We start from the raw sequence: 27,116 nt of genomic DNA, 5'->3' as shown, positions 1-27,116 counted from the left end.
GAGCCACTGCACCCGCCCAGCTTACTCTTAATATTTAAAAATATAAATTTGTGATTGCCTATGTGTATTTTTTCATATACATGCAACATACCAACTGAAACATCTGCTATATTCAGTAACACAGCAAACTTCATTTTTCATAGGCATACTAATGAAACAATTTTTATGATGTACTTGGGATCCTTCATTTCTCTTATTTGCCACTAGATGGCTGTCTTGAAAAAATATGACATTAAATAGAATGTAGGAATAAGGAAGTCATATACAAAGTAGTAAATTACTAATTAAAATCATGAAAAGTGAAACATAGCCACCAACGAACAAGATTTAAAAATCCAAAGAAGCAAAATTCAGAGATTACCAGTAGATTACCTATATAGGGACTATTCTCTATTGCTCTGACAAATGAGCAAAAATTTAAATACCAGAAAATTTAGAACTCTTAATAAAATATTTAAAACCAATTAGAATGATCTGTTTGCTAAAGACACATTATGCTGAATAAAGTCCCTTTGTAAAGCATAACAATTATTTCAAAGATGTAAATAATACTTTGTATGTTTTAAAATGGCTCTTTATGCCAACTATTCAAAAAATATAGAACACTATCAATATTTTATATGAATTTATGAAGTATACTTTTAAAAAGTATTGGCTGTAATCACATTTCAAAAACAGTTTCAGTTGGGTGCGGTGGCTCACGTGTGTAATCCTAGCACTTTGGGAGGCCAAGACAGGAGGATTGTCTGAGCTCAGGAGCTTGAGACCAGCCTGAGCAACACAGTGAAACCCTGTCTCAACTAAAATACAAAAAATTAGCCAGGCATGGCGGCGTGCACCTGTAGTCCCAGCTACTTGGGAGGCTGAGGCAAAATTAATCGAACCCCGGAGGCAGAGGTGCCATGAGCTGAGATCACACCACTGCACTCCAGCCTGGGCAACAGAGTAAGCTTACTCTGTCTCCAAAAAACAAACAAACAGTTTAAAAAATTGATTTGCTTATCAAAATAATATTGCTTTCCATATAGAAAATAAATGTTAAACCTGTCATAACTAAGAAAATATAAAATCAAGAGTTAATCAAAATTAACTCTTGGGCTAGCAAATATTTAAGACTAATAATCTCTAAGAAGATATTTCACACTACTGTTTTTGGAAACATAAATTGCCATAATCTTTTCTGGAGGATAGTTTGAACCTATCAATTTAAAATGTGTTGATTCTTTGATCCAGCAATTTCACTTGCAGAAATTTACCCTACCAGTATACTCCCCACAAGGATACACGGATGTATGTAAAAGGCAACAATATACCAATCTGGTTAAAGATGTTACAAATCCATACTATGGAATTATGTAGCCATGAGAAAGAATAAGGTTGATCTATATGAAATGATATGGAAACATGTCCACAATAATAGAGGGAAAAGGGACCGGCAACCAGGGAGTGTGTATGCGATTTTAAGTATTAAAAATGCATGTATGTGCATAGAAGAATGTCAGAAAGATTATATATCAAATTTTAATCTTAATAATAATTACCTAGTGGAGTATTAATTAGGGAAATGAGACAGCTACAGAGATACAAGATAGAAAGTTTTAGTTTTTAAACTTCTATATTTTAATGATAAAACAAATAGAAATATTGGATCTAAACTAGACACTGCTAACTTAATTTTTTACTACTATACCAAGAATCCAGACCAAAGTTCATTCCTTCCAGAAAGGCCAGATAAACACTTAATCTCTCCCAGCCCCATTCCTCTGCCATCTACCAAGGCTAGCTGCTATTTCTTTTCTTTAAAAAAAAAAAACAAACAACCTATGGGGTATCAACTAGCTGCTATTTCTATCACACCGAAAGGGTCCTGGGAAACAGTCAATCCCTTGCCTCACTTGGACAAAGATTTCCTCAGAAAGATCACCACCAATCCAGGCCATTGCTGACTCCTTCTAACAAAGTCTATTCCCACTGTCCTTTAAGGAACACGTAAACAAAACCAAACCTCAAATACTTGTAAGAAACAGGCAAGTAATGTACATTAATGAAGTGGACAAAGAGTAGGGTGGGCAAGTGAGAGAGCACATGGTGCATACCTCTTCTAAAGGGGGCAATGTCTCTGGGTTGGGGACAATAAATCTTAACTCACCTCATATGGAACAATGAATAAGTTTCTAATGTGTCTATAACAGAAACATTAAAGAGCAATCATCTCTAAGCAAAAAAGGACTTTTAACAAAGTAATGTTGTTACTTTGTAACAAGGGACTTTTAACAAAGTAATGTTACTATATATGTGTAGTGCTATGTATGTGTAGACTTAACATCTATCTGTCCTGTTCTGCACTATATGATCTAGTTTTTTTCCTGGGATGGAGTATATAAACCTTAGTGAACCCTGCTTATGAACATGAAAAGTCTTAATTCTACCTGCTTAACATGAGAAGTGGGGGGATGGAAATAGTTCCATATGACATTGGAAGTACCCAGGGTCTTCACAGAATTTTCCTGATCATCTCCCAGAGTAGGCTGGACTGTTGTTACTCAACTCTGGATAATTAAACCAAGAAGGAACTTAGGCTCAGTATTGCAAGACTGGATTATTCAGAGAGCTAGAAATACAGATTTTTTTTTTTTAAACTAGATTTTTACTTGAGACACAGATTCACAGTCTTCAACTTCAAAGCTAACCCAACAACTCTATGCTTAGATAGTTTCCTAACAGGAGATATGCTTCTTTAGTGAAGGGCCTACCCCTTATTCACCTTTAAATCCCACCTCCCCCTAATCCCCCCCACTGCTTATACAGAAAAAATCATTCACTTAATACAAATCTGTGGAAGGGGAAGGGAGGACAGATGAACCTTAAGGGCAGGGACTGAACTGATAATAAAAGCTTTCGTGGCACTGAAAAATATCTGAGAAGCAGCAGCACAATAACTAATGATTTTTTTTAAAATGTTACAACACATGTCAAAGGTGATTTCAATAAATTTTATACATCTGCAAATTAACTTATCTAGTTATTTGGAACTAATAAGAAAATGTCAGTCTTCTATTTTGCTCTCCTATATAATAGCAATTAAAAGGCCAATTACCTGTAATAAAATAAATAATAAAGAAAAAAATCTATAGACTAGTTGAAGTCCAAACTAATAGTGATATAGTATCCTAGGCTACAGACCATGGTTCCACTCCATCTAGCCTACAAACTGTCTGACATTACTCTTCCCACTATCCTCAATATCCTCACATAAGAAACCCAACAGGTTTATTTCTTATCTTGGTCCAAGCCTACCACTTGCCTTCCTACTTGTCTATTCTCAAGGAAAAAAAAAAATCACACAATCATCATTACAAACCTCATGTGGCACTGAGCTTTCTGTATGAGGCTATTCTGCTTTGAGACTGATGACAATACCTCTCTAAGAGGATCATGCATGCTCTATTAGTTTACTTCTCTGTCTTATATCTCAATTTTTCCCTTAACATATCCTTATGTTTTACCTACAATCCCTTTGTTTTCCTCTCTATTGCTGTGGAGTCAAAGGATATGTATATTACAGATATAAGACACCTGTACACATTCAGTGCCCACTGAACACTGATCAACCTACTATAGGTTTTCTTTAAATTTTTTTTTTTTTTTTTTTTTTTTTTTTGCGACAGAGTCTCACACTGTCACCCAGGCTGGAGTGCAGTGGCATGATCTTGGCTCACTGCAACCCCCACCTCCCAGGTTCAAGCGATTCTCCTGCCTCAGCCTACCAAGTAGCTGGGATTACAGGTGCCCGCCACCATGCCCAGCTAATTTTTTGTATTTTTAGTAGAGAGAGGAGTTTCACTACGTTGGCCAGGCTGGTCTCAAACTCCTGACCTCGTGATCCGCCCGCCTCGGCCTCCCAAAGTGCTGGGATTACAGGCGTGAGCCACAGGCACCCAGCCAATCTACTATAGTTTTATCTAAATTCTTTAAATATACACGCCCTGTTTCTTGATCAACAACTTCTAATTCTCCTACCCTGTTTCCAACTTCCTTTTGAAATTGTAAGTCCCTCAAAATGCAAAATTGCAAAATTCCCATTTGGATCATGATTCCATTCTCAGAATTTTGTAGTCATAAACTATACAAATATGTGAATACTATGCTTTATACCAAACTAGAAGTGAAAAGACAATGTCTCAGAGAGAAAATAAGGTTTTACATTAAATAGGCAAATAAATACGTACTCAAAATGATATATAGCATAGATGTGCATATATATATTCTATATAGAATTTATATGACAAAGTATTTCCAGAGATAAGTCACAAAAATTCTATAAAGTTACTTAAATTAGCCAGTTTAAAAGATGTGCAAGTATCTTGAAGTCAGACAAGATTGAAGTTAAGGCCAAAAGCTGACAAATATAGATATTTTACTAAACTGTTAAGCCACCACTATCTTTCCCACAATTTAGCCAAAGCATTTAAAAGATGTATATTATTTAAAACAGAAACTAGGTGCAATCAGTTTACATATAATTCTAAAAGCTACTTAGAATCAAGTTGCCACCACTCAAGAACATACCAAAAATGTAAGATTGACAATGATCTCTTCACTATCTAAGAGAAAAGGAAATCAAAGACATTCTAATTAAAAATTAATTTCTCAACTTAAAAAATAATTACTAATGAAAGAAAACATACTCACCTCTTCGATTAACTTTTCATTTGGTGATGATGTACAAAGACAGACAAGGTAAGTTTGCTTAAAACTACCTTTTATGCCAATCTCTGGATGGTCAGAACACAGCTTTGCTAGAGCAGTTGCTTGACTTAACTGATTTGTTTTGATTAGATGTTTAATTCTCATATCCAACAAGATGGGACCCTCAAAAGCTAAAAATTCATTCACTTTAAAAAACAAGACATAATAGATTATTAACATTTGGTAATGATTCATTTGCAATACAAACACTTATAAGAAATATTTTTAAACACGGGAACTAAAATGCTTTTTTTCAATTTTCTATTATTGCTAGTAAGGCTATCACAAAAGACTTGACCTTATAAGCAAGAAGAGATTATATTGCTAACTTTTAAAAGTTAAGTACTTTTGGCCCTTACATAAGGGACCATTTAGAATGAGCTGAATAAACTTGTTGATGATGAAAATAGTTCTGTGTTAAATGCTAATAGTCAATGTTATTAAAATTACACTAATTTTTTTTCCTACAGCAGTTATTCTTCAACACCAGCAGTTAGCATCCCTAAAATCTGTAATGCTAGGGCATTACAACCTTCCATGATGAGTAACCACAAAAAGCTATTGGGACATTCCAGAAGAAGAGATTCAACTAATATTTTGTTCAATACTGATGGTATATTTTTCATTTTACAAAGCTGAAATCTGACTTTTAAAAATAGATATTTTATAATGAATCAAAATATCTACAGAAAAATAAATAAGATGGGAGAAAAGTTTGCCAAAGGATAAAACTTCTGTGGGTTTTATGTCGTTATTTTTAAAACATCAATGAATAAACTCAAAACAGTCACTTATGCATAAAACATTTCTACTTTGTTCAAACCTCTGACTATCCCCTAGTGCTTGTTTGGTCATCTACAAATAAGAATTAATATTTTTATTTTTTGTATTTATGAAGGAGAATTTAAATTTTAACAAGTTTAAATTTTTCCTAAGTGTTCTTTACCAGAATAGAAATCATGTTTAAAAATTTATCTGACAATGGCTAGCCTGAAACCTTGGGAAGGCTTTTAGTAATAACATTTAAAATGCTCCATGAATAAAACACAGTATCTTCTCTGCTTGTTAACAGACTGAAAGATACATCTGGTAAGTAATTTGCAGGTTAGAATACAGAAAATGAGAGATGTTCTTTACTTCTTGTAATATCCTTTGTTTCCCTCTAGTACTTTCATTTTTAGATCTAACTGTACTCCACTATAGAAAAGATTCTTCTATAAAATGCTATGATCATGGCTCGTTCGTATTAAAACCATAAACATATAAGCAATAGAACACAAGATCTCAAATCTAATCCTTTTCTTGAAGTCTAGACCTTTTCACCTGCTACCCTCTATTCTTTACATTACACTAAAAGGCATAAAGGGTAAGCACAGATAAATAAAGCATATGTTTCTGGTGCCTCTGACTACATGTCTTTATGAGATAAAGGGCATTACTTTTCTTTTTTAATATGCATTATCCTATTAGGACAATTACAATGCAGCTACAGTTTAGTTCACTGCCAAAGCAAAAGATTTTAAATATAAGACTAAAAAACAAAGTTATAATAAAGTTATTCTGGCTATCAAGAGCTTTAGTTTCCTAATTCAACAATTTTCTCCAAAGGAAACTCTAGAGATACAAAGTCTGGGAATTATTGCAAATATTCTCACAAAAAAGTCATAATCAACAGACTCTAAAAGATCATGGTGAAGAAATAACTTAAAGGTGGGAAGTATTTCACAAAACTGATGGTCCCAATCTCAAATAGGCCCTGCATTCTCAAATAGCAGCATTTAAGTTAGAACGACAAATTGTGTAATTTCTGCATTAAATCAATGTAGAAAAATATTAATATTGCAAATTTCAAAGCCATAGGCTTTTGTTTGTCTCTTAATGATGGGAAACCACTGCCACACTTAGGGCAAAATGGATTTCAAAAATACACAGAATATTTGAGTAGAAGGAAATTTATAGATCATTTTGTCTGTTCTATCATTTGGCAGATGAGTAAACTGAGGCTCAGAGAAGGCAAGTGACTTCCTAGGGACATAAAGCCAGTTAATGACATAGCTAGCAGTAGAATGAGTCTTCTGACTTCTAGCTTTATTCAGTGTGAGATAAGAAAAAGAATTTTTTTTTTCTATTTGACTACTGGGTCTACTTCTCATTGGAATGGCACCTTACGGCAGTAAAAACCTGTGAAGTAGCATCAGCCTTTAAAGGAAGATAATTATATATTCTGAAGTTCATGATTCAAATGGATCAAAAGTGGGTTACACTCAATTCAGTCCTATTGAAAGCTCACTTCTCTCCCTCTACTTCTTCACTACTTTTTTTTCCCACTCCTCTGCATCTTTCTCTATTTCTCTGCAATCCAAGATGTTTTTCCTTATAATGTTACAATATTGCAACAAAGACTGTTTTCATGCTTCTCAGACTTATCTTTGAGTAGCTTAGACGTATCAAATTTCACTCCCTAGTCTGCTTTTCCCACTAGCATCCCACAAAGTATAAAATATTTATAATTTTACTCATGTGTCACCTTTTTATGTTTTCTCTATATTCACAGACTTCAACAGAAAAGCAGGCTTTACTATATTTGGGCCTACCAAGAAAGCTATGTGACATAGATAACACTACTTCACATGGCAATATAAATAAATGATATTTAGCCAATTTGATTAAAAATGTAAAAGAGCCTTCTTCCTATGTCACTTTCTTTTTTTTTTTTTTTAAGATGGAGTCTCTCTCTGTCACCCAGGTTGGAGTGCAGTGGCGCAATCTCGGCTCTCTGCAAGCTCTGCCTCCCGGGTTCATGCCATTCTCCTGCCTCAGCCTCCCAAGTAGCTGGGACTACAGGCGCCCGCCACCACGCCCGGCTAATTTTTTGTACTTTTAGTAGAGACGGGGTTTCACCGTGTTTGCCAGGATGGTCTTGATATCCTGACCTCGTGATCCGCCCGCCTCAGCCTCCCAAAGTGCTGGGATTACAGGTGTGAGCCCTCACACCTGGCCATGTCACCTTCATAATATTAAAAGGAAACTACTAATTCCTACATTAAAGATAATTAAATACAAAATATGAGTTGATTTTCTGTGATAAATAATTACACAAGAATTAATTGTGTACTATGTACCACAGGTTACACTAGGTCCTAGATTCCCCCTAAAGTGGGGTCAACTCATTTACTGGGTTCCTATTCTCATGCCCAGATTTGCACATGATTTCCTTTGCAGCATCTTTGACTAGCTGTTTCAAAAGCATCTCAAACTCAGCATACAAAATCTCTACACCACATTACGTGTCATCTCCACATTTCCATCTATTCAGTTGTGCTCAAGGCAGAAACCTAGGAGTCTGCCTTAAAAATGCTCTCTCCTACCTCCTTTTCACCCAGACATCAATCTATCACCTAGTAGTGTCACTTCTAATGCTTAAATACTCAATTCCATTAACTCTTCTTCATCTCCACTTCCATATTGCTCCCCCAACCCAACCCAACCCAGCCCAAATCACTAATCAGACTACTTCGTAGAAATCTGCTAGTCTTCTCCATCTACTCTTACCACCTCCATCACTTCACTAGAATCCAGGGTGCTTCTGGTATTACTTTAAAGCACACACTTGATTGTCTTCCCTGTTTAAAACCTTCTAGTGGTTCCATTGCTTTCAAAGCAAGGATCACTTATCCTTTTTAAAAATACTTAATTTGTATTCTCTCTTAGAAATAATTCAACAATTAGGCTGGACACGGTGGCTCACACCTGTAATCCCAGCACTTTGGGAGGCCAAGGCAGGTGGATCACCTGAGGTCGAGAGTTTGAGACCAGCCTGACCAACATGGAGAAACCGTGTCTCTACTAAAAATACAAAATTAGCTGGGCGTGGAGGCGCATGCCTGTAATCCCAGCTACTCGGGAGGCTGAGGCAGGAGAATTGCTTGAACCCGGGAGGCGGAGGTTGCAGTTAGCCGAGACTGCGCCATTGCACTCCAGCCTGGGCAACAAGAGCAAAAACTCCGTCTCAAAAAAGAAAAGAAAGAAAGAAACAATTCAGTAATTAGGCAAGAAAAATAAAAGACATTGAGATCGAAAAGAAGTAAAATCATCTGTTAGCAGATGACATGATCTTGTATGTAGAAAGCCCTAAAGATCCCATTTAAAAACTACTGCAACTAATAAACAAATTTGGTAAAGTTGCAAGATATAAAAATCCACACATAAATATCAGTTGCATCTATACACTAACAATGAACAGTTCAAAAAGGAAATTAAGAAAATAATTCCATTTACAATTGCAACAAAAACAATAAAATAAGAATAAAGCTAACCAAGGAGGAGGCGAAAGACCTGTAGACTAAAGATTATAAAACATTGTTAAAAGAAATGAAATGCATAAATAATTGGGAAGGTATCTTGTGTTCATGGATTAAGACTTAATATTATTAAGATATCCATACTAGGCAAAGCAATCTATAGACTTAACACAATCTCTATGAAAATCTCAATGGCATTTTTTTTTTGCAGAAATAGAAAAATGCATCCTAAAATTCATATAGAATCTTTAAGCCAAAATAACTGACAAAGAACAACAAAGTTGAAGGTCTCACACTTCCTGATTCAAGATGTATTACAGAGCTCAAGTAATCAAACACTGATGATACTGGCATAAAGACAGACATGTGGACCAATGCAATAGAAAAGAGTCCAGAAATAAACCCTATCATATATGGTCAAATGATCTTTGACAAGGGTGCCAAGGTGATTCAATGGGGAAAGAACAGTCTCTTCAACAAATGGTGCTGGAAAAATTAGATACCTAGATGCAAAAGAATGTAGCTGGACCCTATTCCTGCACCATATACAAACATTAACTCAAAACGGATTAAAGACTTAGATGAAAAATCCAAAATTACAGAACTCGTAGAAGAAACCATAGAGAAAAGCTTTATGACAACAGACTGGCAATGATTTCTTGGCTATGACACCAAATGTGTCATAGGCAACAAAAGCAAAAATAAAACTACATCACACTTAAAAACTTTTGTGCAAAGGACACAACACAGTAAAAAGGCAACCTTTTCACCAGAGTGAAAAGGAATGAGAGAAAATATTTGCAAATCATATCTCTGATAAGGGATTAATATCAAGAATATATAAAGAGCTCCTTTAACTCAACAACAACAAAAAAATCCAGTTAAAATATGGACTAATAACTTGAATAGATATTTCTCAAAAGATAACATACGAATGACCAACAAGCATACGAAACATCAAAAATCATCAGAGAACTGCAAATGAAAATCACAATGAGATATCACCTCACACCCAGTAGGATGACTACTACGAAAAAAACAGAAAACAAGTGTTGGTGAGGATGTGGATTAACTGGAACCTTCGTACAATACTGTTAGGACTGTAAAATGATGTAACCTCTATGGAAAACAGTACAGAAGTTCCTCAAAAAATTAAAAATACAGCTACCATACGATCCAACTATCCCACTTCTGGTTATACCCAGAAGAACTGAAAGCAGGCTCTTGAAGAAGCGTTTGTATGCCCATGTTTATAGTAGCACTACTCACAATAACCAAGAGGTGGAAGCAATCCAAATGTCCAACTACGACAGATAAATAAACAAAATGTGGTATAAACATATAATGGGATATTATTCAGCATTAAAAAGGAAGCAAATCCTTTCACATGCTACCACACGGATGAATCTTGAGGACATTATGCTAAGTGAAATAAGTCAGTCATAAAAAGAAAAATATGATATGATACTGTTTATATAAGGTATCTAAAGTACTCAAAATTATAGAAACAAAAAGTAGGGTAGTGGTTACAGGGGCTGAGGGCTAAGGGAAAAGGGGAGTTGTTGTTTAATGGGTATAGTTTTCACCTTGGGGTTCAAGATGAAAAAGTTCTGAAATATGTTTACAACAATGTGAATGTATTTGACATTACCAAACTTAAAAACAGTTAAGACGGTACATTTTATCTTGCGTGTGTGGTTTTTTTTTTACCACAATTAAAAATATATTTAAAAAAACACAATTCAGCATTGTTGGTCAAAAAAAAATCCAAATTAAGACATTTAATAAAACACAATGCTTCAAGTTCTAGAATACTGGTTGCCCAGAGAGTCTAATTTAATTGGTATGAGGTAGGGCCCTGGCACTGGTCTATCTAAAACCTCTCCAGGTAATTCTAATTATAGCCAGGATTGAGACTACTGCTCATGGTAACTTCCAAATGACCAATTAGGGATAATCAACTTTGACCCCACCTCTCACCCTTTCCTGAAGAAAGATGTTACATTTTCAGGAAATAGAATTAACTTTCAAAGATTAGAAAGTATTTCATATCATAGATGAACTTAGTATGCTACAATTTTTGCGTAAAATAAGATTTAATTATGAGTATTAGATTTAACTAAATTCTGACAGATTTTTCCATGTAACATTATAAAATATACGCATTAAAGCCAGGCATGGTGGCACACGTTTGTAATGCCAGCACTCTGGGAGGCCAAGGCAGGTGGATCACCTGAGGTCAGGAGTTTGAGACCAGCCTGGCCAACATAGTGAAACCCCGTCTCCACTAAAAATATAAAAAATTAGCTGGGCATGGTGGTGCATGCCTGTAGTCCCCGCTGCTCGGGAGGCTAAGGGAGGAGAATTGCTTGAACCCAGGAGGCGGAGGTTGCAGTGAGGCAAGATCACGCACTGCACTCCAGCTTGGGCGACAGAGGGAGACTCCATCTCAAAAAAAAAAAAAAAATCTATATATCTATATATATAGATATATATACACACACTAAAAAATAATGTCCTTGTCTAGGAGCTTTAAGAAACCAAAGAGTGCGTTTAAAAATCCTTTTCAGTAAAACTGAAAACTTTGGGTCATATAATTAAATACTTATATTTAATTATAAGATAGTAGGGTATAATCTGCATGTAATCAGAGCTGACCTCACCCTATTTACCTGGGCAACATTAGTTATCGCTAGCTCTCTCCTCCCATCCCCTCTCCTGCTAAAATATTATTGCATCTTAGGTATGCTAATATCTAGCAAACTAAGAGCAATTTTTCCATTTTCACTTTAAAATGCAAAGTTTATTACTAAAATAAGGGCTTATTTCCCACAAAACCATGAATGATTTGTAAGTATCATGGAAAATCTAAAGCTTTAGAAATTTCCTTTGAAAACAAAAGAGTTCTGGGGGGAAAAAAGAGAACTGCAGTGCTCAAGATGCAAGAAAGGACTGGCAAGCTGACAAAACTGCAATTTATGCAATTGCAAATTAACCCAATATAGAAGTAGAGGGAAAGTGCCTAAAAAATTCAGTGTGACTATAATAGGGAGTTGTCTTAGAGCTTAGATTTTAAAATAATACATACAAAAGAAGGAAAAACAGGTTTAAGACCAAGGATGCACCATGAGTGTCAGACACCTGGTACTAACAACCTATGCAAAATGTTCACAAAAGTAAAACCCAAGATGACACCTAACTCACCAAAAATGCTGAGAACAATAAAACTGAGCATGGTGAGACCTTCTTGGGAAAGTCTGCTACTTGGGTTTGATTATGTACTATTTATGATAGCAAAGAAAGGTATATTTCTTCTACTCTTACTATTCTACTTCTTTGATAAGCTTAAGATTTAAGAGTAGAACACACCATAGAATAAGTGAAAACAGATGGCAAAATGTAATTTTCAAAACGGGGCTGATGGTACTTCTTGCAAAACTGTAGAAACGGCAACAGATGTAATCCTGAATAAGAGTTTAAAAATTAATTATATTAAAAAAGATGGGTTGTGATTGTTCAGGAAAAGAAGTGAGACTAGTAAGAGCCAAGATGAATTCACTAAACATAAATTAAGTTACACTTTTCACAGAAATTCATCTCAAAATGGATCATATACCCATATGTAAAATGTGAAACTATAAAATTTCTAGAAAAGACCATAGAAAAATCTATATGGCCTTGGATTTGGCGATGAGATTTTAGATAAAATACCAAAAGCATGATCCAGGGAAGAAAAAACTGGGAAGTAGGACTTTATGAAAATGCAAAACTTCTGCTAAGTTGCTCTTAAGAGAAAGGACAAGCCACAAGAGGATTCTTTCACAAGAGGGAAAGAAAAGATTTGCAAAACACATATCTGAAAAAGAACTTGTACCCAAAATATACAAAGAACTGTTAAAACTCAACAATAAGAAAACAAACAACCCAATTAAGAAATAGGCAAGAGATCTGAACAGATGCCTCACCCAAGATATACAGATGGCAAATATGCATATGAAAAGATGTTCAGAATCATTTGTCATTACAGAAATGCAAATTAAAATAACAATGTGATATCACTACATGCCTATTAGAATGGCTAAAATTCCAAAAACGGACAATACCAATTGCTGGTAAGGGTATGGGGCAAAAGGAATTATTCATTGCTGATGAGAATACAAAATGGTACAGGCATTTTAGAAGACAGTTTTTTTTCAAAGCTATACACAGTCTTACCATATGACATAGCCATCATACTCCTATGTATTTTCACCCAACTGATCTGAAAACTGACATCCACACAAAAACCTGCATGCAAATGTTTATAACGGCTTTATTCAAATCACCAAAAACTGGCAGCACATACATCAAAAACAGCATCCATTACATGGCTGTACCACAGTTTGTTTAGCCATTCACCTTTAACAGGTGAATGGATACTGTGGTATAGCCATATAATGGAATATTATTTAGTGATAAAAAGGAATGAGCTAATAGCTCATTGGTTTAACAGACACGTAAAGCCCTGGATGAATGTTAAATATACAATGCTATGTGAAAGAAGCTTGAATGAAAAGCTTTAATTACGTGACATTCTGAAAAAGGCAAAACTATAGAGATGGCAGATAGATAAGTAGTTGTCAAGTGTTTGGGAGAAGGCTGGATAGATGAAACACAGTTTTTTTGTTTTTTTTTTTTTTTAGGGAGTGAAACTACTATGTATACTACTGTAATGGACACACGACACTATTTTCATTTGTCAAAATCTATAAAACTATACAACACAAAAGAGGGAATCTTAAGGTATGCAAATTGAAAAAAAAGTTATTTAGGAGGTTCAGGAAGCCCAAGATGGAATACAGAATACAACAAAATATATTACAAATGTATGAAAAGAACCTCACTGAAAGGAATGGAGAAATAAGGTGCTGACCTAAGTAACTTTGGAAATGAGTGGAGAATGTAAGAATAAAGTAAAAAAGAACTGTACAAAAGCACTGTACTGTAATTAATAAAGTTTTTTCCTATAGGGGTATACTAGGATTAAGTAAATGGATGGCCAATGGTGGAAAAAGCTAGTCTGAAAGGCTACATACTGTATGATTCCAATTATATGACATTTTGTTGAAGTGGGAGGTCACAGATAAGCAAGGGAAGGAGGCTACAGTGATCTTTGTGTTAATGAATTAGACTTGGAGACATCAGTAAGAATTCATATTTAGTTTAATATAGATCTTGGTTTCTAATACCATTCTCCAATAAAAGGAGCAAGTCCTCCCTAGAGAAATGGTTGATTCCAGGACTCAGGCAGGAAATACGCCAGATGAGCCTGGAGCATATTACAGTGCCAGAAAGCAAGGAAGTAATCACACAAAAAACAAAACCCATTGATGAGGGACACAAGAGTCAAAGGAAAGAGCTGCCAACACTGGAAGAAACTGAGCAACAAAATAAAGTAGTATCAGATTATGACCAAAGTATAAAATAAATATATATAAGGCCATACTAATATAAATGACTGATTGAAAAAATAAATAGGGAGGAGACAAATCTCCTGTGTAGAATTCCAGATAACATGTAGATACTGCTTCCTCAAGGAGGTGGAGCATAACTTCCCACTTCAAGTATGGGCTGCACATAGTAATTTCATTCTAAAGAATATAGCATGGAAAGGGAGAAAAGAGTAACTTCACAGTGGAGAAACCTGACACATGCTGCCACAGCTAGGTGGTCTAGGTTCACATCAACAGTGATAAGTCGGCTGGGTGTAGTGCTCATGCCTGTAATCCCAGCATTTCGGGAGGCCGAGGCAGGTGGATCACTTGAGGTCAGGGACTCGAGACCAGCTTGGCCAACAAGGTGAAACCCCATCTCTACCAAAAAATACAAAGAAGTTTAGCCAGGCATGGTGGCACATGCCTGCGGTTCCAGCTACTCGGGAGGCTGAGGTGGGAGAATCGCTTGAACCCAGGAGTTGGAGGTTGCAGTGAGCTGGGATTATGCCACTGCACTCCAGCCTGAGTGATGGAGTGAGAGACCCTTTCTCAAAAAACAAACAAACAAACAAAAAACCTCAAAAAACCTCAAAACAGTGATAAGTCATGTTGACAACAGATACCCTTTATATAATGTGATGGCAATGGTACTTTACCTTTCTGGTCTTCCTCCTCAAAACCCATAACCCCAGTCTAATCATGAGAACAACATCAGACAAATCTCAATTGAGGGACACTCTACAAAATACCTGACCAGTACTCCTCAAAACTGTCAAGGTCATCAAAAACAAGGAAAGTCTGAAAAACTGTCACAGCCAAGAGGAGCCTAAGGAGACATGACGACTAAATGTAATGTGGTATCCTGGATGGAATCCTGGAATAGAAAAAGGACATTAGGTAAAAACTAAGGAAATGTGAATAAATTATGGATTAATTAATAACAAAGTATAAATATTAGTTTATTAATTGTGACAAATGTACCAAACTAATGTAAGATATTAATGAGAGTGAAAACGGGTTCAGGGTATATGGAAACTCTTCACAATTTTTCTATAAATTTAAAACTATTCTAAAATAAAAACTTTTATGTAAAAAATAAATTAGGTCAGACTAACCTCAGTATTGAATAATCTTACGTAAAAGAACTTTAGCCAAACATTTGTCAAAAACAAGGAAAGTCTGAAAAACTGTCACAGCCAGTTTTTCACAGCCACAAACACTTGTTATGGTCTTTCACCAAATCCTTTAGACAGAAAAGGAGAACCATGGGCCAGCATCATGGGAAAATAGGTATATTTGATAAAACAATAATCAACGGATATGGATGTAAGAACTAAAGGCAAGCAGAAAGATTTTTTAAGTATCCCAGAAGCTTGATTTCTGGACATGACCTTTTTATGGTTATGATGAAGAACCTGGATGCCAATATGGTATATGAAAATGAAGTCTGCAAAATGAGAGGAAATTGGGAAGGACAAAATCCTTGAATAACAAAATCAGGATTAAAAAGAATCTTGACAAGTTGGGGAGACAGAATGGATCTAATATGGTAAAATTACACAGGAAGAAAAAGGTAATACACTTGTACACCAAAAGAAAAAGTACACAAACGTAGATTGAGAAGACATAATTAAAAGTTAGCATTTATTTTTTAAAAATTTTAAATGATTTTAGTAACCTCATTGAGTTGTGAGAATTACATGGCTGCCCAAAAACGTAATGTCATCTTACATTTACACTAACTTAAGTATAAATTGTTAGCATGAAGAGAAAGAGGATACCTCTGACCTCAAAACTGGCCAGATCATATTTAGAGTACAGATGAAGTGCTGAGACTTACACATTTAAGAGAACTACAAAAACATAAAATGCACTCAAAAAAGAGGAATCACGATTGTAGATTTATAATCATGCCACATCAAGGTTTTTAGTCTACAAAAGAAGACTTCCATAAATATGTACACCTGCTATATATCCACATAAATAAAAAATTAAAGAAAAGAAAAGAAGACTAAGTGTAGACATGATGGCAATCTTTAAAAATCTCAATTGCTACCAAGTGAAAGAGAGATTTATACTTTACTATGGCTTTAGAGGCAGCACCAGGTCCAAAAGCTGGAAGCTCCAAAAATTAGTTTTCACAATTTTCACAATGAAGATTTTCTAATCGCAGGCTAAGAATAGACTGAACTACATAAGTACCATACTCTAGAAGTGTTTGAGCAAAAGCTAATTTATCAGTGATGTTTTAGAGGGGAATTAAAATTGAGTAACAAATAATTGAGCATTAAGCACCTTTCCAATCCCAAGATTATGACTAAAGAGAGGCATAAGTAATATTTAAGTATGCCTAAAGTTCCTTTGATATTCAAAACCATCTACTTGACTTGTATTGGTTTAGTTATTAGAGCTACCTCACTCTAGGATACTCAAATGTTGAAGTGAAACCAGTATCTTTGAGTCCTGTCCACCCTTACTCTCCCAAATCAAAGAGTATTTCTCGGTTGAGCTGGGCTTTAGTAGGTCCAAAATCAGTCAATTGAAAAAAATAAGCTAAAATAACTCAGAATTAATCAGATTATTCACTGTTCAAATACTACATCAAAACTTCAAAGGCTTCACTATAAACAAACGAATGAGTATAACCTATAGAGGTATACTCATTTTCTGGGCTCTTATTCTCTTCAAACTTGCTGCAGGCTAGATTATGGGTGCAAATCTCTCCATCATGTAACATCTCTCTGGTTGTTTCATGAGCTGTATTGTATTAGTTTGGCTACCTACAATCCATCTAATTTGCAGAAAACTCCCCTGGCTGCATAGTCCTAATTATTCCAGTGGCTATGACAGATGAAGGTCAAGAAATAAAGCAGCACAGAGATGGGCAGAGACATTGGTTAACAGATACAATGTTAGGCACAAACAAGTAAAGAAATCAAGCACATTATCTTTTCAAATAAAGTTGAAATCTCCGCTAGGATAAAGGTTCCTTTTTCCTGCTTTAGCATAATATGTGAATTTGGCAAAATGCTGTTCAGAAACTGACAATGGGAAAAGGAGTTACTCCTTTATTTAGAGTAGGTGCAACTCTATTTTATTAGGCTAGATGCAACAGGGCATAATAGGGAGAGGCTGAGGTCTGATTTTAATTCCTGGCTCTGCCTCTCATCACTGGTAATGTGGTATGAAAAAAATACTCATCTTTCTGAGCCTCTATTTTCTCATCTGAAAAACAGGGACAATAAGGATCCTATCTTTTTCAAAGCATTCACTATGATGGTTAAATAAAACCATGCATATAAAAGCACTTTCCAAACTGTGAGGAACTTGTAATTTGATATTATTACTAATATATCACATCTAATATTTCTAAAAGCTGAGAAGATCAGAAAGTATAATTTGGTGCTAGAACTAAAGCATACTGGTATTAATCTATTGGGAATAAAGTTAATATGGCAAGGCAAAAAAAAAAATCTAAGATTCTCAACTTTTAAATTTATTGTTAGGCTGGGTGTGGTCAGTCATGCCTGTAATCCTAACACTATGAAAGGCTGAGGTGGGAGGATGGCTTGAGCCCAGGAGTTCGAGACCAGCCTGGGTAACACAGGGAGACCCTGTCTCTACAAAAAATAAAAATACAAAAATTAGCTGAGTGTGGTGGCATGTGTCTGCAGTCCCAGCTACTCAGGAGGCTGAAAGGATCACTTGAGTCTGGAAGTGAGGCTGCGGTGAGCCATGATCGCACCACTGCACTCTAGCCTGGGCCACAGAGCAAGACTCTGTCTCAATAAATAAGTAAATAAATAAATAAATTACTATTATTAAGTAATGAAAGGATCTCCTTCCAAGGTCTCGAGAACACTGTAGCTAATTTTTGGATATCCATGAAGGTAGGGGATACTAAAAATAAACCTCTTGTGAAAACTAAGAAACAAGTACACTGCTAGAACGATCAAGAAAGCATGGAGAAAATGGTGAAAACAGAAATCAAGTAGGAATAACCAACCTAAAGAGAAGTTTGAAGATTGGCTGGGAAGGCTTTGGGTAAATATCAAAGTACCAGAAGAGCTCACAAGCAATAGACTTAACACTCCCTTCTCATGGCCTTCATAACTTGCTATCACATAGCAAAACTTCCTAGAATTTGCCACTGATCAACAAGAAAAGCAGCAATAAATGACGGAAGAAGCTTACAGTGGTAAATACATGCTTTTCCATTAGATATATTACAATTTTTTTAAAAAATTTACTTCTTTAGTTAAATACCTTGGGAAAGGTTAGGGTGATATTTGGGCACATTTTCCTAAATAATCTCAAGAAAAGTATCTAGAATACAACTGTACTTTTCTTCAGGGTCTATATAAATTTTAAACTCTAAAAAACATTAAGTGTTATACATATAAGTAATTTAGCCATCTACTTTCAATAGGATACCAGGCTGAGCTCATATAAGAAAAACGCAGGGGATACAATAAGACTGAGCAATAAACTGAGAAAGCATTTTAATCTTAGAGACAAAAGACTTAAAGAGTTCTAGTATTGACTTCTTATTTTATTTTGAGGAAAAGCATTTCAGCACCCTATTTCTGTTTCTCCCAACTATCAAATAAATTATCAAATATAAACTGGATTGCCACCTGTCAGAAGCTACAGAAGGAATTCCTCTGTTAAAAAGATGTTGGGAAAAAATTCTAGTTTATCTGTTAATCTACGATTCTATAATCGTATAAATTCATCTTCCCCAAAATAAAATAAAGGCGCAGGGCCTCAAGCACACCTCAGAAGATATTTAATTAAATGGTCCTTCTTTGGAATATCTTGAGATAAATTATATCAAAACAACTTTAACACTTATTTTTTCTAGTCTAATTATTCTTTTTTTCTCTGTCTCTCAAAAATTTACCTTTATCCTTATCCAATGGTTCCTGGGAAAGAATAGTGCACAGTACCGGGTTTTTCCACACCCCAGTCTCTTGAGCTAGAGTAGCTAAAAAATGCAATTCACAGCTGCCATTCTCCATCAGCTTTTCATGAGCTACCTATAAATATTAAATAAACATCCAAAGAATTACAACAGATTTTTAAAAGCAAGCTTATCAGGCTTTAAATATAACACTAAACTTCTGAAAAGACTTTCATCTTAAAAATTTCACATCACATTACAAAGTACTCAATTCCTTTACTTCTAATATTTAAAGATGAATTTCAAGGATAAGAAATACATCATTTACAAATCTTAAATAAATATAATGTATTTACAGAAGTAAGTCTGTATTTTTTCTTCCCCAAAATCTAAGCCAGGAGTAAAGTTATTCCTCAAGGAAGCAATCAGAATATCCATACGCATAAAAGACCTTACACATTTTATATCCTCTGTGTTTAAAAAAGTTTTCCCCCAAATCTACCATTAATAAAAAGATTTGCATAACGAACTAAGTGACAACTTATGCATATTCCAATAAAAGGGAATTACAAAAAGAAAATAACTAAATGCATGATTTTTTCATTTATTCATTGTATAGTTCTGGCAATTTCACATTAAAGCTGATGATGAACCTTGCCTGCTAGTTGTTTCCAAGTGTTCATGAAATGGGCATAGTCTTCAGTCCACAAAAGACCAATAGTTTTTATTCAATTCAGAAACTGTTTATTGAGAATTTCTACAAACAAAGTTCTAGAGAAGAGCAACTAGTCCCTGACTTTATGGGGCTTATCCTCTGGGTAAAGAAATGTTTAAATAGTTAAAACACAGGGAAAATAAATGCTGTTAAACAGGCATAAACTAACCTTGAGGAAGCTCAGAAATGGGAGCAAAGTGTTGTAGAAACTCTTAAAGCTGCATGCTATGTTCAAACAAAAAGTCTAATCCTCAAAGCCATCCAAATATTCCCATTCCAACAAAGTTCAGGTGCTTTACTAAGTTTTCTTTAAGTAACTGAATGTAGAGGGATGTAAAGAGTTACTTCCTTCATAATCCATCTAAAAAGGTATTAACTAGTCCTTTTGTTTCAAAAAGGAAAGTGTAAAATTTTATCTTACGTTGGCAAACAAAATCAGTAGCATTTGGAATTCTGGTTATGCATATTAATTCTGTGGTAGGGTGTATCTGAATGGCAAGCAATAAGAAGTTTCAAAATAATTTACCTAAAAATACTTTTTGGAAAAAAAACCTAAGATACAAGTTACGGATATCTGAAGTAGAATATGCATGATCAAAAAGTTAGTTGCAATGTGACAAACAGGACAAGACACTTTCATTTCAACAAACAGTTATTAAGCATCTGTTATGTGTAAGACATTATGCAGAATCCTATGACGTTAAATAAGATATGAATTCCACCTTCAAGGGCCTGTTGCACTTGATGTAGATTTTAATGTTTAATATTAAAACAGGAAAGTTTATTTCTCTGCCTAACTATAGCTTATTTTACATGCTTCTAAAATTTAAGGCTATACCTCTTTAATATATTTCTTACAGAAAATCTTAAGGCCTAAAGATATTTTAAGAACTCTGGAAAGAGAAATGGAGAGAAAGAGAACTATAGCTTTGAAACTAGCTGGCAGGAGCATTCTTTTTAACTAACCAATTAATCAAAATTTAGTTGAAGCCATAATACATCCAGCTCTAGTGTTGAAACAAAATTTAACATTCTTGAAAAAACTTCAAGACTACTAACTGCTAAATTGTGTAGTACCTCATATAAGCAGAATAACAACACTAAATAAAATAGACAAAGCATGTGTTTTCAGACAGAAGAAAAGGCATGGGCTTTGGAATAAAGAACCTTAGTTCGAATAACTACTATGTGATCTTAGCTAGACAAGTTTGGGCATATAATTATTTTGGAGTATGAGCCTCAGTTTCCCCACCTTTAAAATGGGGAAAATATACCTATCCACACAAATTTTCATGAGGATTAAATGATACATGTGAAATTCTTATAAAGCACATTGAAGACTTTCAGAAACCAGTTTAACTGTTTCTAAATCCAAATGAGGGCACTTTCTTTTGTGTTCCCTTGCTGCTCTTACAAAGCCCTAATTATCTGATCATAAAGATTATTCAATCTATCTAAATGTATATATACATTTAGCAAACATTTGTTGAGATCTACTCTATGTAAGATACTAGTGTCAATAAGATCAGTAATTAATGTCTGTCATTATTGAGATGTCTTAAAATTTAACTGAATAACTTTTTTAAGAGTAAGGAAAACTGCCATAAGATATACCTGTATTAAATCTAAAGATAAAGATTCTCACCTGCACCAGTGTCTGAAATTGTTCCCACTGTTTATCTGATAACTCAACAGGCAGACACAGTAAAAGTTCAACACAGCTTCTAAAAAACAAAAAGTTGGTAAGGAGAGGAATAATTATTAAAATTCAAAGGAAATTATAAAACCAGTAATTCTAGTATCATAAGCAGACTCCCCATAACTAATCTACTTAAAATTAAACTATAAGACTTGAGATTTAATGGTGTGTGTGTGTGTGTGTGTGTGTGTCTATGTATTTTTAAAGCTAAATCTAGTTTATTTACTCAAAGGTCTACTCACAATGCCAAGCGTTCCAGAACCAAGGCTACATTTTCACATTCAGAGGTAAGATAAGGTCGGGCTTTAACATAACTTTGGATAGCCACTGTGTATACCTCCAATAAAGGTAAGGGATCTTCTGAAGTTTTCCATTTCTCTGCATATTCTAGGAGTGTCTGTTTTGGAAGGAATAATAAAAAGTATTCAAAATGTAAATCAAAATATACATTGACTCATCAGCTGTTTTTTCCTGAAAAATTTTGAAAAATACAGATTTTTATTTATAAAAACAAAAAGTAGTTTATATTGATTAAAATATTAAATGAAATAAAGTCATAGTCATATTTTTGGCAGCTCTCTGTAGGAGAAAAGATTAGTATTAATTCATCCAGCAACAGCATAATTTCATCAAGGCTAGTTTTAAATAGTGCAAGAGTTATCTCCTCTATTCCCTAGTAAGTTTTTAAAGTTATTTTAAAAAGACACCTGAGCAAGTAACAGTTGACCAGGTATGCAGTGAAGAATTTGAAATAATATCTGTTTTCTGTTTCTCGTAGAAGCAGCAGAAAATTCAATATTGAACAACAAAATAAATCATGTATGGTCAGCAAAGACGTGTCCTTTTTCAGTCCATAAAAAAATAACAGTACATACAAATTAATAATTTTTTGACAAGCACTAGCAATTAAAAAGTCATCCAAAGACTTTCAACATATAAAAATCAACATTAAAGATATTAAAGAATTATTATAAGGTTAAGCAATTTTTGTAATAGTGTTTTTTTAATTAAAAATATTTCTCATCTTTCAATTAAGTGAATATTTTAAATTTACCTCATCAGAATTACTTTAAAAGATGCTATTTATCTTACTGAATAAGAGATGGGAGATAATGGAAAGATAAGTTATACAGAAACACACACGTTAAGACTCTTACCTAAAAGGTTCTATAGTTATGCTAAATGAAGAGAGATTCTAATTAAATGTTTTTATAACACAGAAGACTGCCACAATTGGTCCTCTCCACACTTCAGGGTTTAAGACTCATTTAATCAAACATATGGAAATTCAGGTGTCTTTTCCTAGAAAATAGGGTATTGAAGGAAAAAAAAATTTCCTGAGGGCCTGTATCCTCTGGCATACAGAAGCACTTTTAAAAACTGGAGGGAGGGAAGGGGTGGGGGGGATTGTATTCTACTACCAAAGCACTTACTACCTTGACCTCTCTACTAACTTCCAACTAACAGAATTAGTAAGTGTTTAGACGAAAGCAATAGAAAAAGTAAGCTGGTAAACTAAAGGGCAACAAAATAACTACTCACCAACTGAATAGCCATATATTCACAGACCTTGGCTCTCAACTAATCCTTTCCTTTCCTTTCCCCCTAAGAAGTGAGGGCAAATACTGATTGCTAGAGACAGAAAGGACAGAAAACCTGCAGCCACAGTGCAGGATGTAGGATGGGGTGTCGGGGGATACTCAACTAGGTCCAAAACCAACTCCACAGCAAAATTTCTCAGTAAAGTTGAAGTGGAAAAACTTGTTTCTCAGATATCCAGGAAAAAACACTGCAATCTCTCCCAGATGAACCCTGAAACAAATTTGCTCTCATCCACACTTGCACCTCACCTCACAATCCCATTATATCCCAAACCTTCATGGTACAAAATAGATTCTACGTGAGGATAAAAACAACCAGAGATAAGTTCCTTAGCTCAATTCACATGAAACCCGAAGGTAAAGCTATTCCTGATCTTTTAAGTTCCAAGCAGGGACAGAGATGCTGGGGAAGAGGGGAATCCATGTTTCTGTACCCTCTTGGCATTGTTAAATGTAATGATGAACAAATGACATTGTAGCTGGTCAACATGGAACATGAGATGAAGCTGCCTACATTATACCCAAGCTGCCTACATTATATCCAAGATTATTCAGCTTCGATGTAAACACAGAAATTAAAGCCTTTTATTTGCCTAATCATGTCACTATTATACATATAATCCCAATCCAGAGACTCACTTTTGCAGGTGTTGGGGCTCAGAAACTGATACCCCAAACTGTGGCACTTTGACATGCTGAAGAAGCAGCCTCAGAGTCTCTCTGACCTTCCCCTGTTTCTTCCCATCTCTTGATCCTCTTTCTCGCAAAACACAGTATGAAGTTGTTCTGTGAAGTTTCCTTATCTGTCTAAAGTCCAGGCCCACCAAAGAAGAAGAAAATTACCTTTGATCCTGTTAAATATAGTGAACCCCAAGTTTCTCTTCAAAGAATCAGTATGTCAGTATGTTCAGCTCTCTTATTCTTTGATTCTCCATTTTAAAGTTTAGCTTCCTGGTTGTCTTCACCCCCTTGCTTCTAAGTTTCAGTAAACAACTTTCCCACCAGTCCTAATCAGTAGTTCACATCTGTTCCCTGGTCACCTGGTCCATCCTGACTCATCCCGGTCACCTGCTTTACCTTAGTCACCCCTGGTCACCTGCTCTGACCTAAGTCACCTTTAGTTACCTGTTTCTAACCATCCTTCCCGCCAAACTACTCACCCTACCACTCTGGCTCATACCCCCTGCTCTTTTTAAAATAGCCAGTTGGAATTAGCTTAGACTGTGCGGGCCAACCCTAGCCAATACAGGAACGACACAGCAGTAGGGGATACCTGCGTCAGGAACAAGAACTCCTTCCCCTCCCCTGTCCGGGTGTGGTCTCACCATTGTTCCATCTGCAAGGAGCACCCTTTCTGCAGAAAGTAAAAATTGCCTTTCTGTGAAAATTAAATTTATGTTTGAGTGCTATTTCTTTGTGGCACCGGGAATAAGCATTTCTAACAGTCCCCTCCCTGAGTTTTCATTAACTGAACTCATAGGGCAGGAAGACGGAAATCTGTCAACACACCTAGCCAGACTTCTGTCACAAACCACTGAATGCTTAGCAGGCTCAATAGACTTTGTCCCAGGCCACTGTATGTTCAAGTCCATTGAATTCCCCTAAAAATAATTTACAATCCTCCTCTAAAATCACCCACATTTCCCCACCTCCCTTTCATTAATAAATCTGTATGCCACTTCTCCTATTAATCTGCTGTTTGTCAGGTGATTTTCAGTGAACCTTCAGAGGATGAAGGGAAGTTTTCTTTTGACCCCTACACAGAAGAATTCTTAACTTTCTTCTAAACAGCCCTCAAATAAAGAAGAACTTATATTTCTTATGGATCTGAAATGGTTATACTCTCCAATCTTTTGACCAGCTAGATCATTCAGAGGACAATGACAGAGAACTATGGACTGCTAGAAATGAAAACATTCTCTTGCATGGTGATTTTGATTAGAGCAATTAAAACCTGGGATTAGTTCCTGGTTGAACCAACATGAACTAGGAAAGATTATACAAGAAAATTTGGAATTCAATGATGCAACCATTCAATCAAAAGGGATGTTAAGATTCATGACCAGTCTTTGAATTCAGTTTGTGCCACTGGCAGGCATACAAGTATGGTATAATAAAAAATAACTGGTCTTTGTCCTAGGTTCTTAGCACAAAGCTCCTAAAACCCTTGAAATCTACATAAGTGTCTTTTTCATGTTAATGAGATAACATTAGGCTGAGGAGCTTCTAGATAGCTTTAAGACAGGGACTGGTCACTACAAAGACCATGCCATGATTAGAGAGATGGAACTTGTAGCCCCACCCCCCAGTCTTGCAGGAGGTAAAGGGGCAGAGATTGAACCCAATCACCAATGGCCAATGATTTGATCAATCATGCCTATGTACTCCACAAGACCTCCTAAACAACAGTAGTCTAAGAGCTTCTGAGTTGGAAAACACATCCATGTGCTGGGAAGGTGGCACATCCCAACTCCACAGAGACAGGCTCTGGTGCTTGGAACCCTTTCAGATCTCACCCTAGGTACTTCTTCATCTGGCTGTTCATTTGTATCCTTTATAATACCTTGTAATAGTAAGTATAGCATTTTCCTGAGTTCTGTGAGTTATTCTAGCAAATTACTGACCCTGAGGAGGGGGTTGTGAGAACCCCTAACGTTGTAGCCAAGTTGGACAGACTTGGAGACCTGGTACTTGCGACTGGCATCTGACCAAAGTCCTACACTTTTTTCCCCATTAAACCAATGGTTTTTGTTCCGACACCCCTTCAAGAATGAATGAATGTCTATACACATATATTTATATTTATACACATATGAACAGACAAAGATAAACGTCACTGTAATCTGGTTTGAAGATGAGTTGGGGGGAGATGGCACAGAGGGGAAAAGACAAGGAACAAAACCTAAATGTCTTCCTGCAATGCACCATATTGCTTCCATTAATGAGTAACCTGTAAGAAAAATATGGTAAGAAAATTTAAAACTGTTTTTTGATGAATGACTGATGGAACTAGGGATGCTTTATCTGGATACTAAATAATATTTACTGAATATTTACCATGTGCTAGGCGTTGTTCTAAGAGCTTTACATGTACTACCTATTCAGTAATTAGGTAAATTATAGTAATATGCTTATATTAAAAATTAACTAACCAAAAGTAGTGAAATAAAAAGCCATAAGACCACAGAGCTAGGAAAGGCAGAGAAGGGATTAAAATCCTCATAGTCTGACTTCAGAGTGTTCATTCTTAACTACTATGTGATACATTTCTGGAGAAATAAAAATTGACTTGTAAATCCAATTTTTAAAATTTGGATTAAATTTTAGATTAAATTAGCCAAATTCACAAATCTAGAGGCTTGTCACATAAGAGAGGAGTTAATTTTATTCTGTGTGTCTCACAGGTCATACCAGGACCACTAGGTTGAAGTTTAAAAGAGACACTTTCCTGTTTCCTATAAGACAGAACTACCAAACCATTAGAATAACCAAAAACAGAACAAGTTGGCCTCCTGAGACAGGTGGTGGCCCACCAACTGAAGTTATTCAAAGAGGAGCAAGATGATTCAGAGTTGAGGATACTGAAAGGAGTCATATATTAAAGACACACTCCACCATACCAGAAGGGACTACACTAGTGAGTATATGTGTGTGTTCATAAACTAGTGGCTCAT

General features: G+C 35.4%; 1 protein-coding gene across 4 annotated transcripts in view; it reads right to left on the bottom strand.

Moving 5' to 3' along the window:
- ZNF292 (zinc finger protein 292) overlaps positions 1-27,116 on the bottom strand; it is a 111,548-nt gene that overhangs the window by 25,276 nt on the left and 59,156 nt on the right. For all 4 annotated transcript variants that reach the window (XM_063604945.1, XM_034962492.3, XM_063604946.1 and 1 more), the window contains 4 exons: positions 22,084-22,238; positions 21,788-21,866; positions 19,428-19,563; positions 4,693-4,895 (listed from right to left, as the gene is read on the bottom strand). In XM_063604945.1, coding sequence (XP_063461015.1) covers positions 4,693-4,895; positions 19,428-19,563; positions 21,788-21,866; positions 22,084-22,238 — 573 coding nt within the window. The remainder of the gene's footprint in view (positions 1-4,692; positions 4,896-19,427; positions 19,564-21,787; positions 21,867-22,083; positions 22,239-27,116) is intronic.

This window comes from Pan paniscus, chromosome 5, assembly GCF_029289425.2.
Source record: "Pan paniscus chromosome 5, NHGRI_mPanPan1-v2.0_pri, whole genome shotgun sequence".
NCBI lineage: Eukaryota > Metazoa > Chordata > Mammalia > Primates > Hominidae > Pan > Pan paniscus.
Note: the sequence above shows the minus strand (reverse complement) of the source record. Positions and strands in the feature narration are given on the sequence as shown.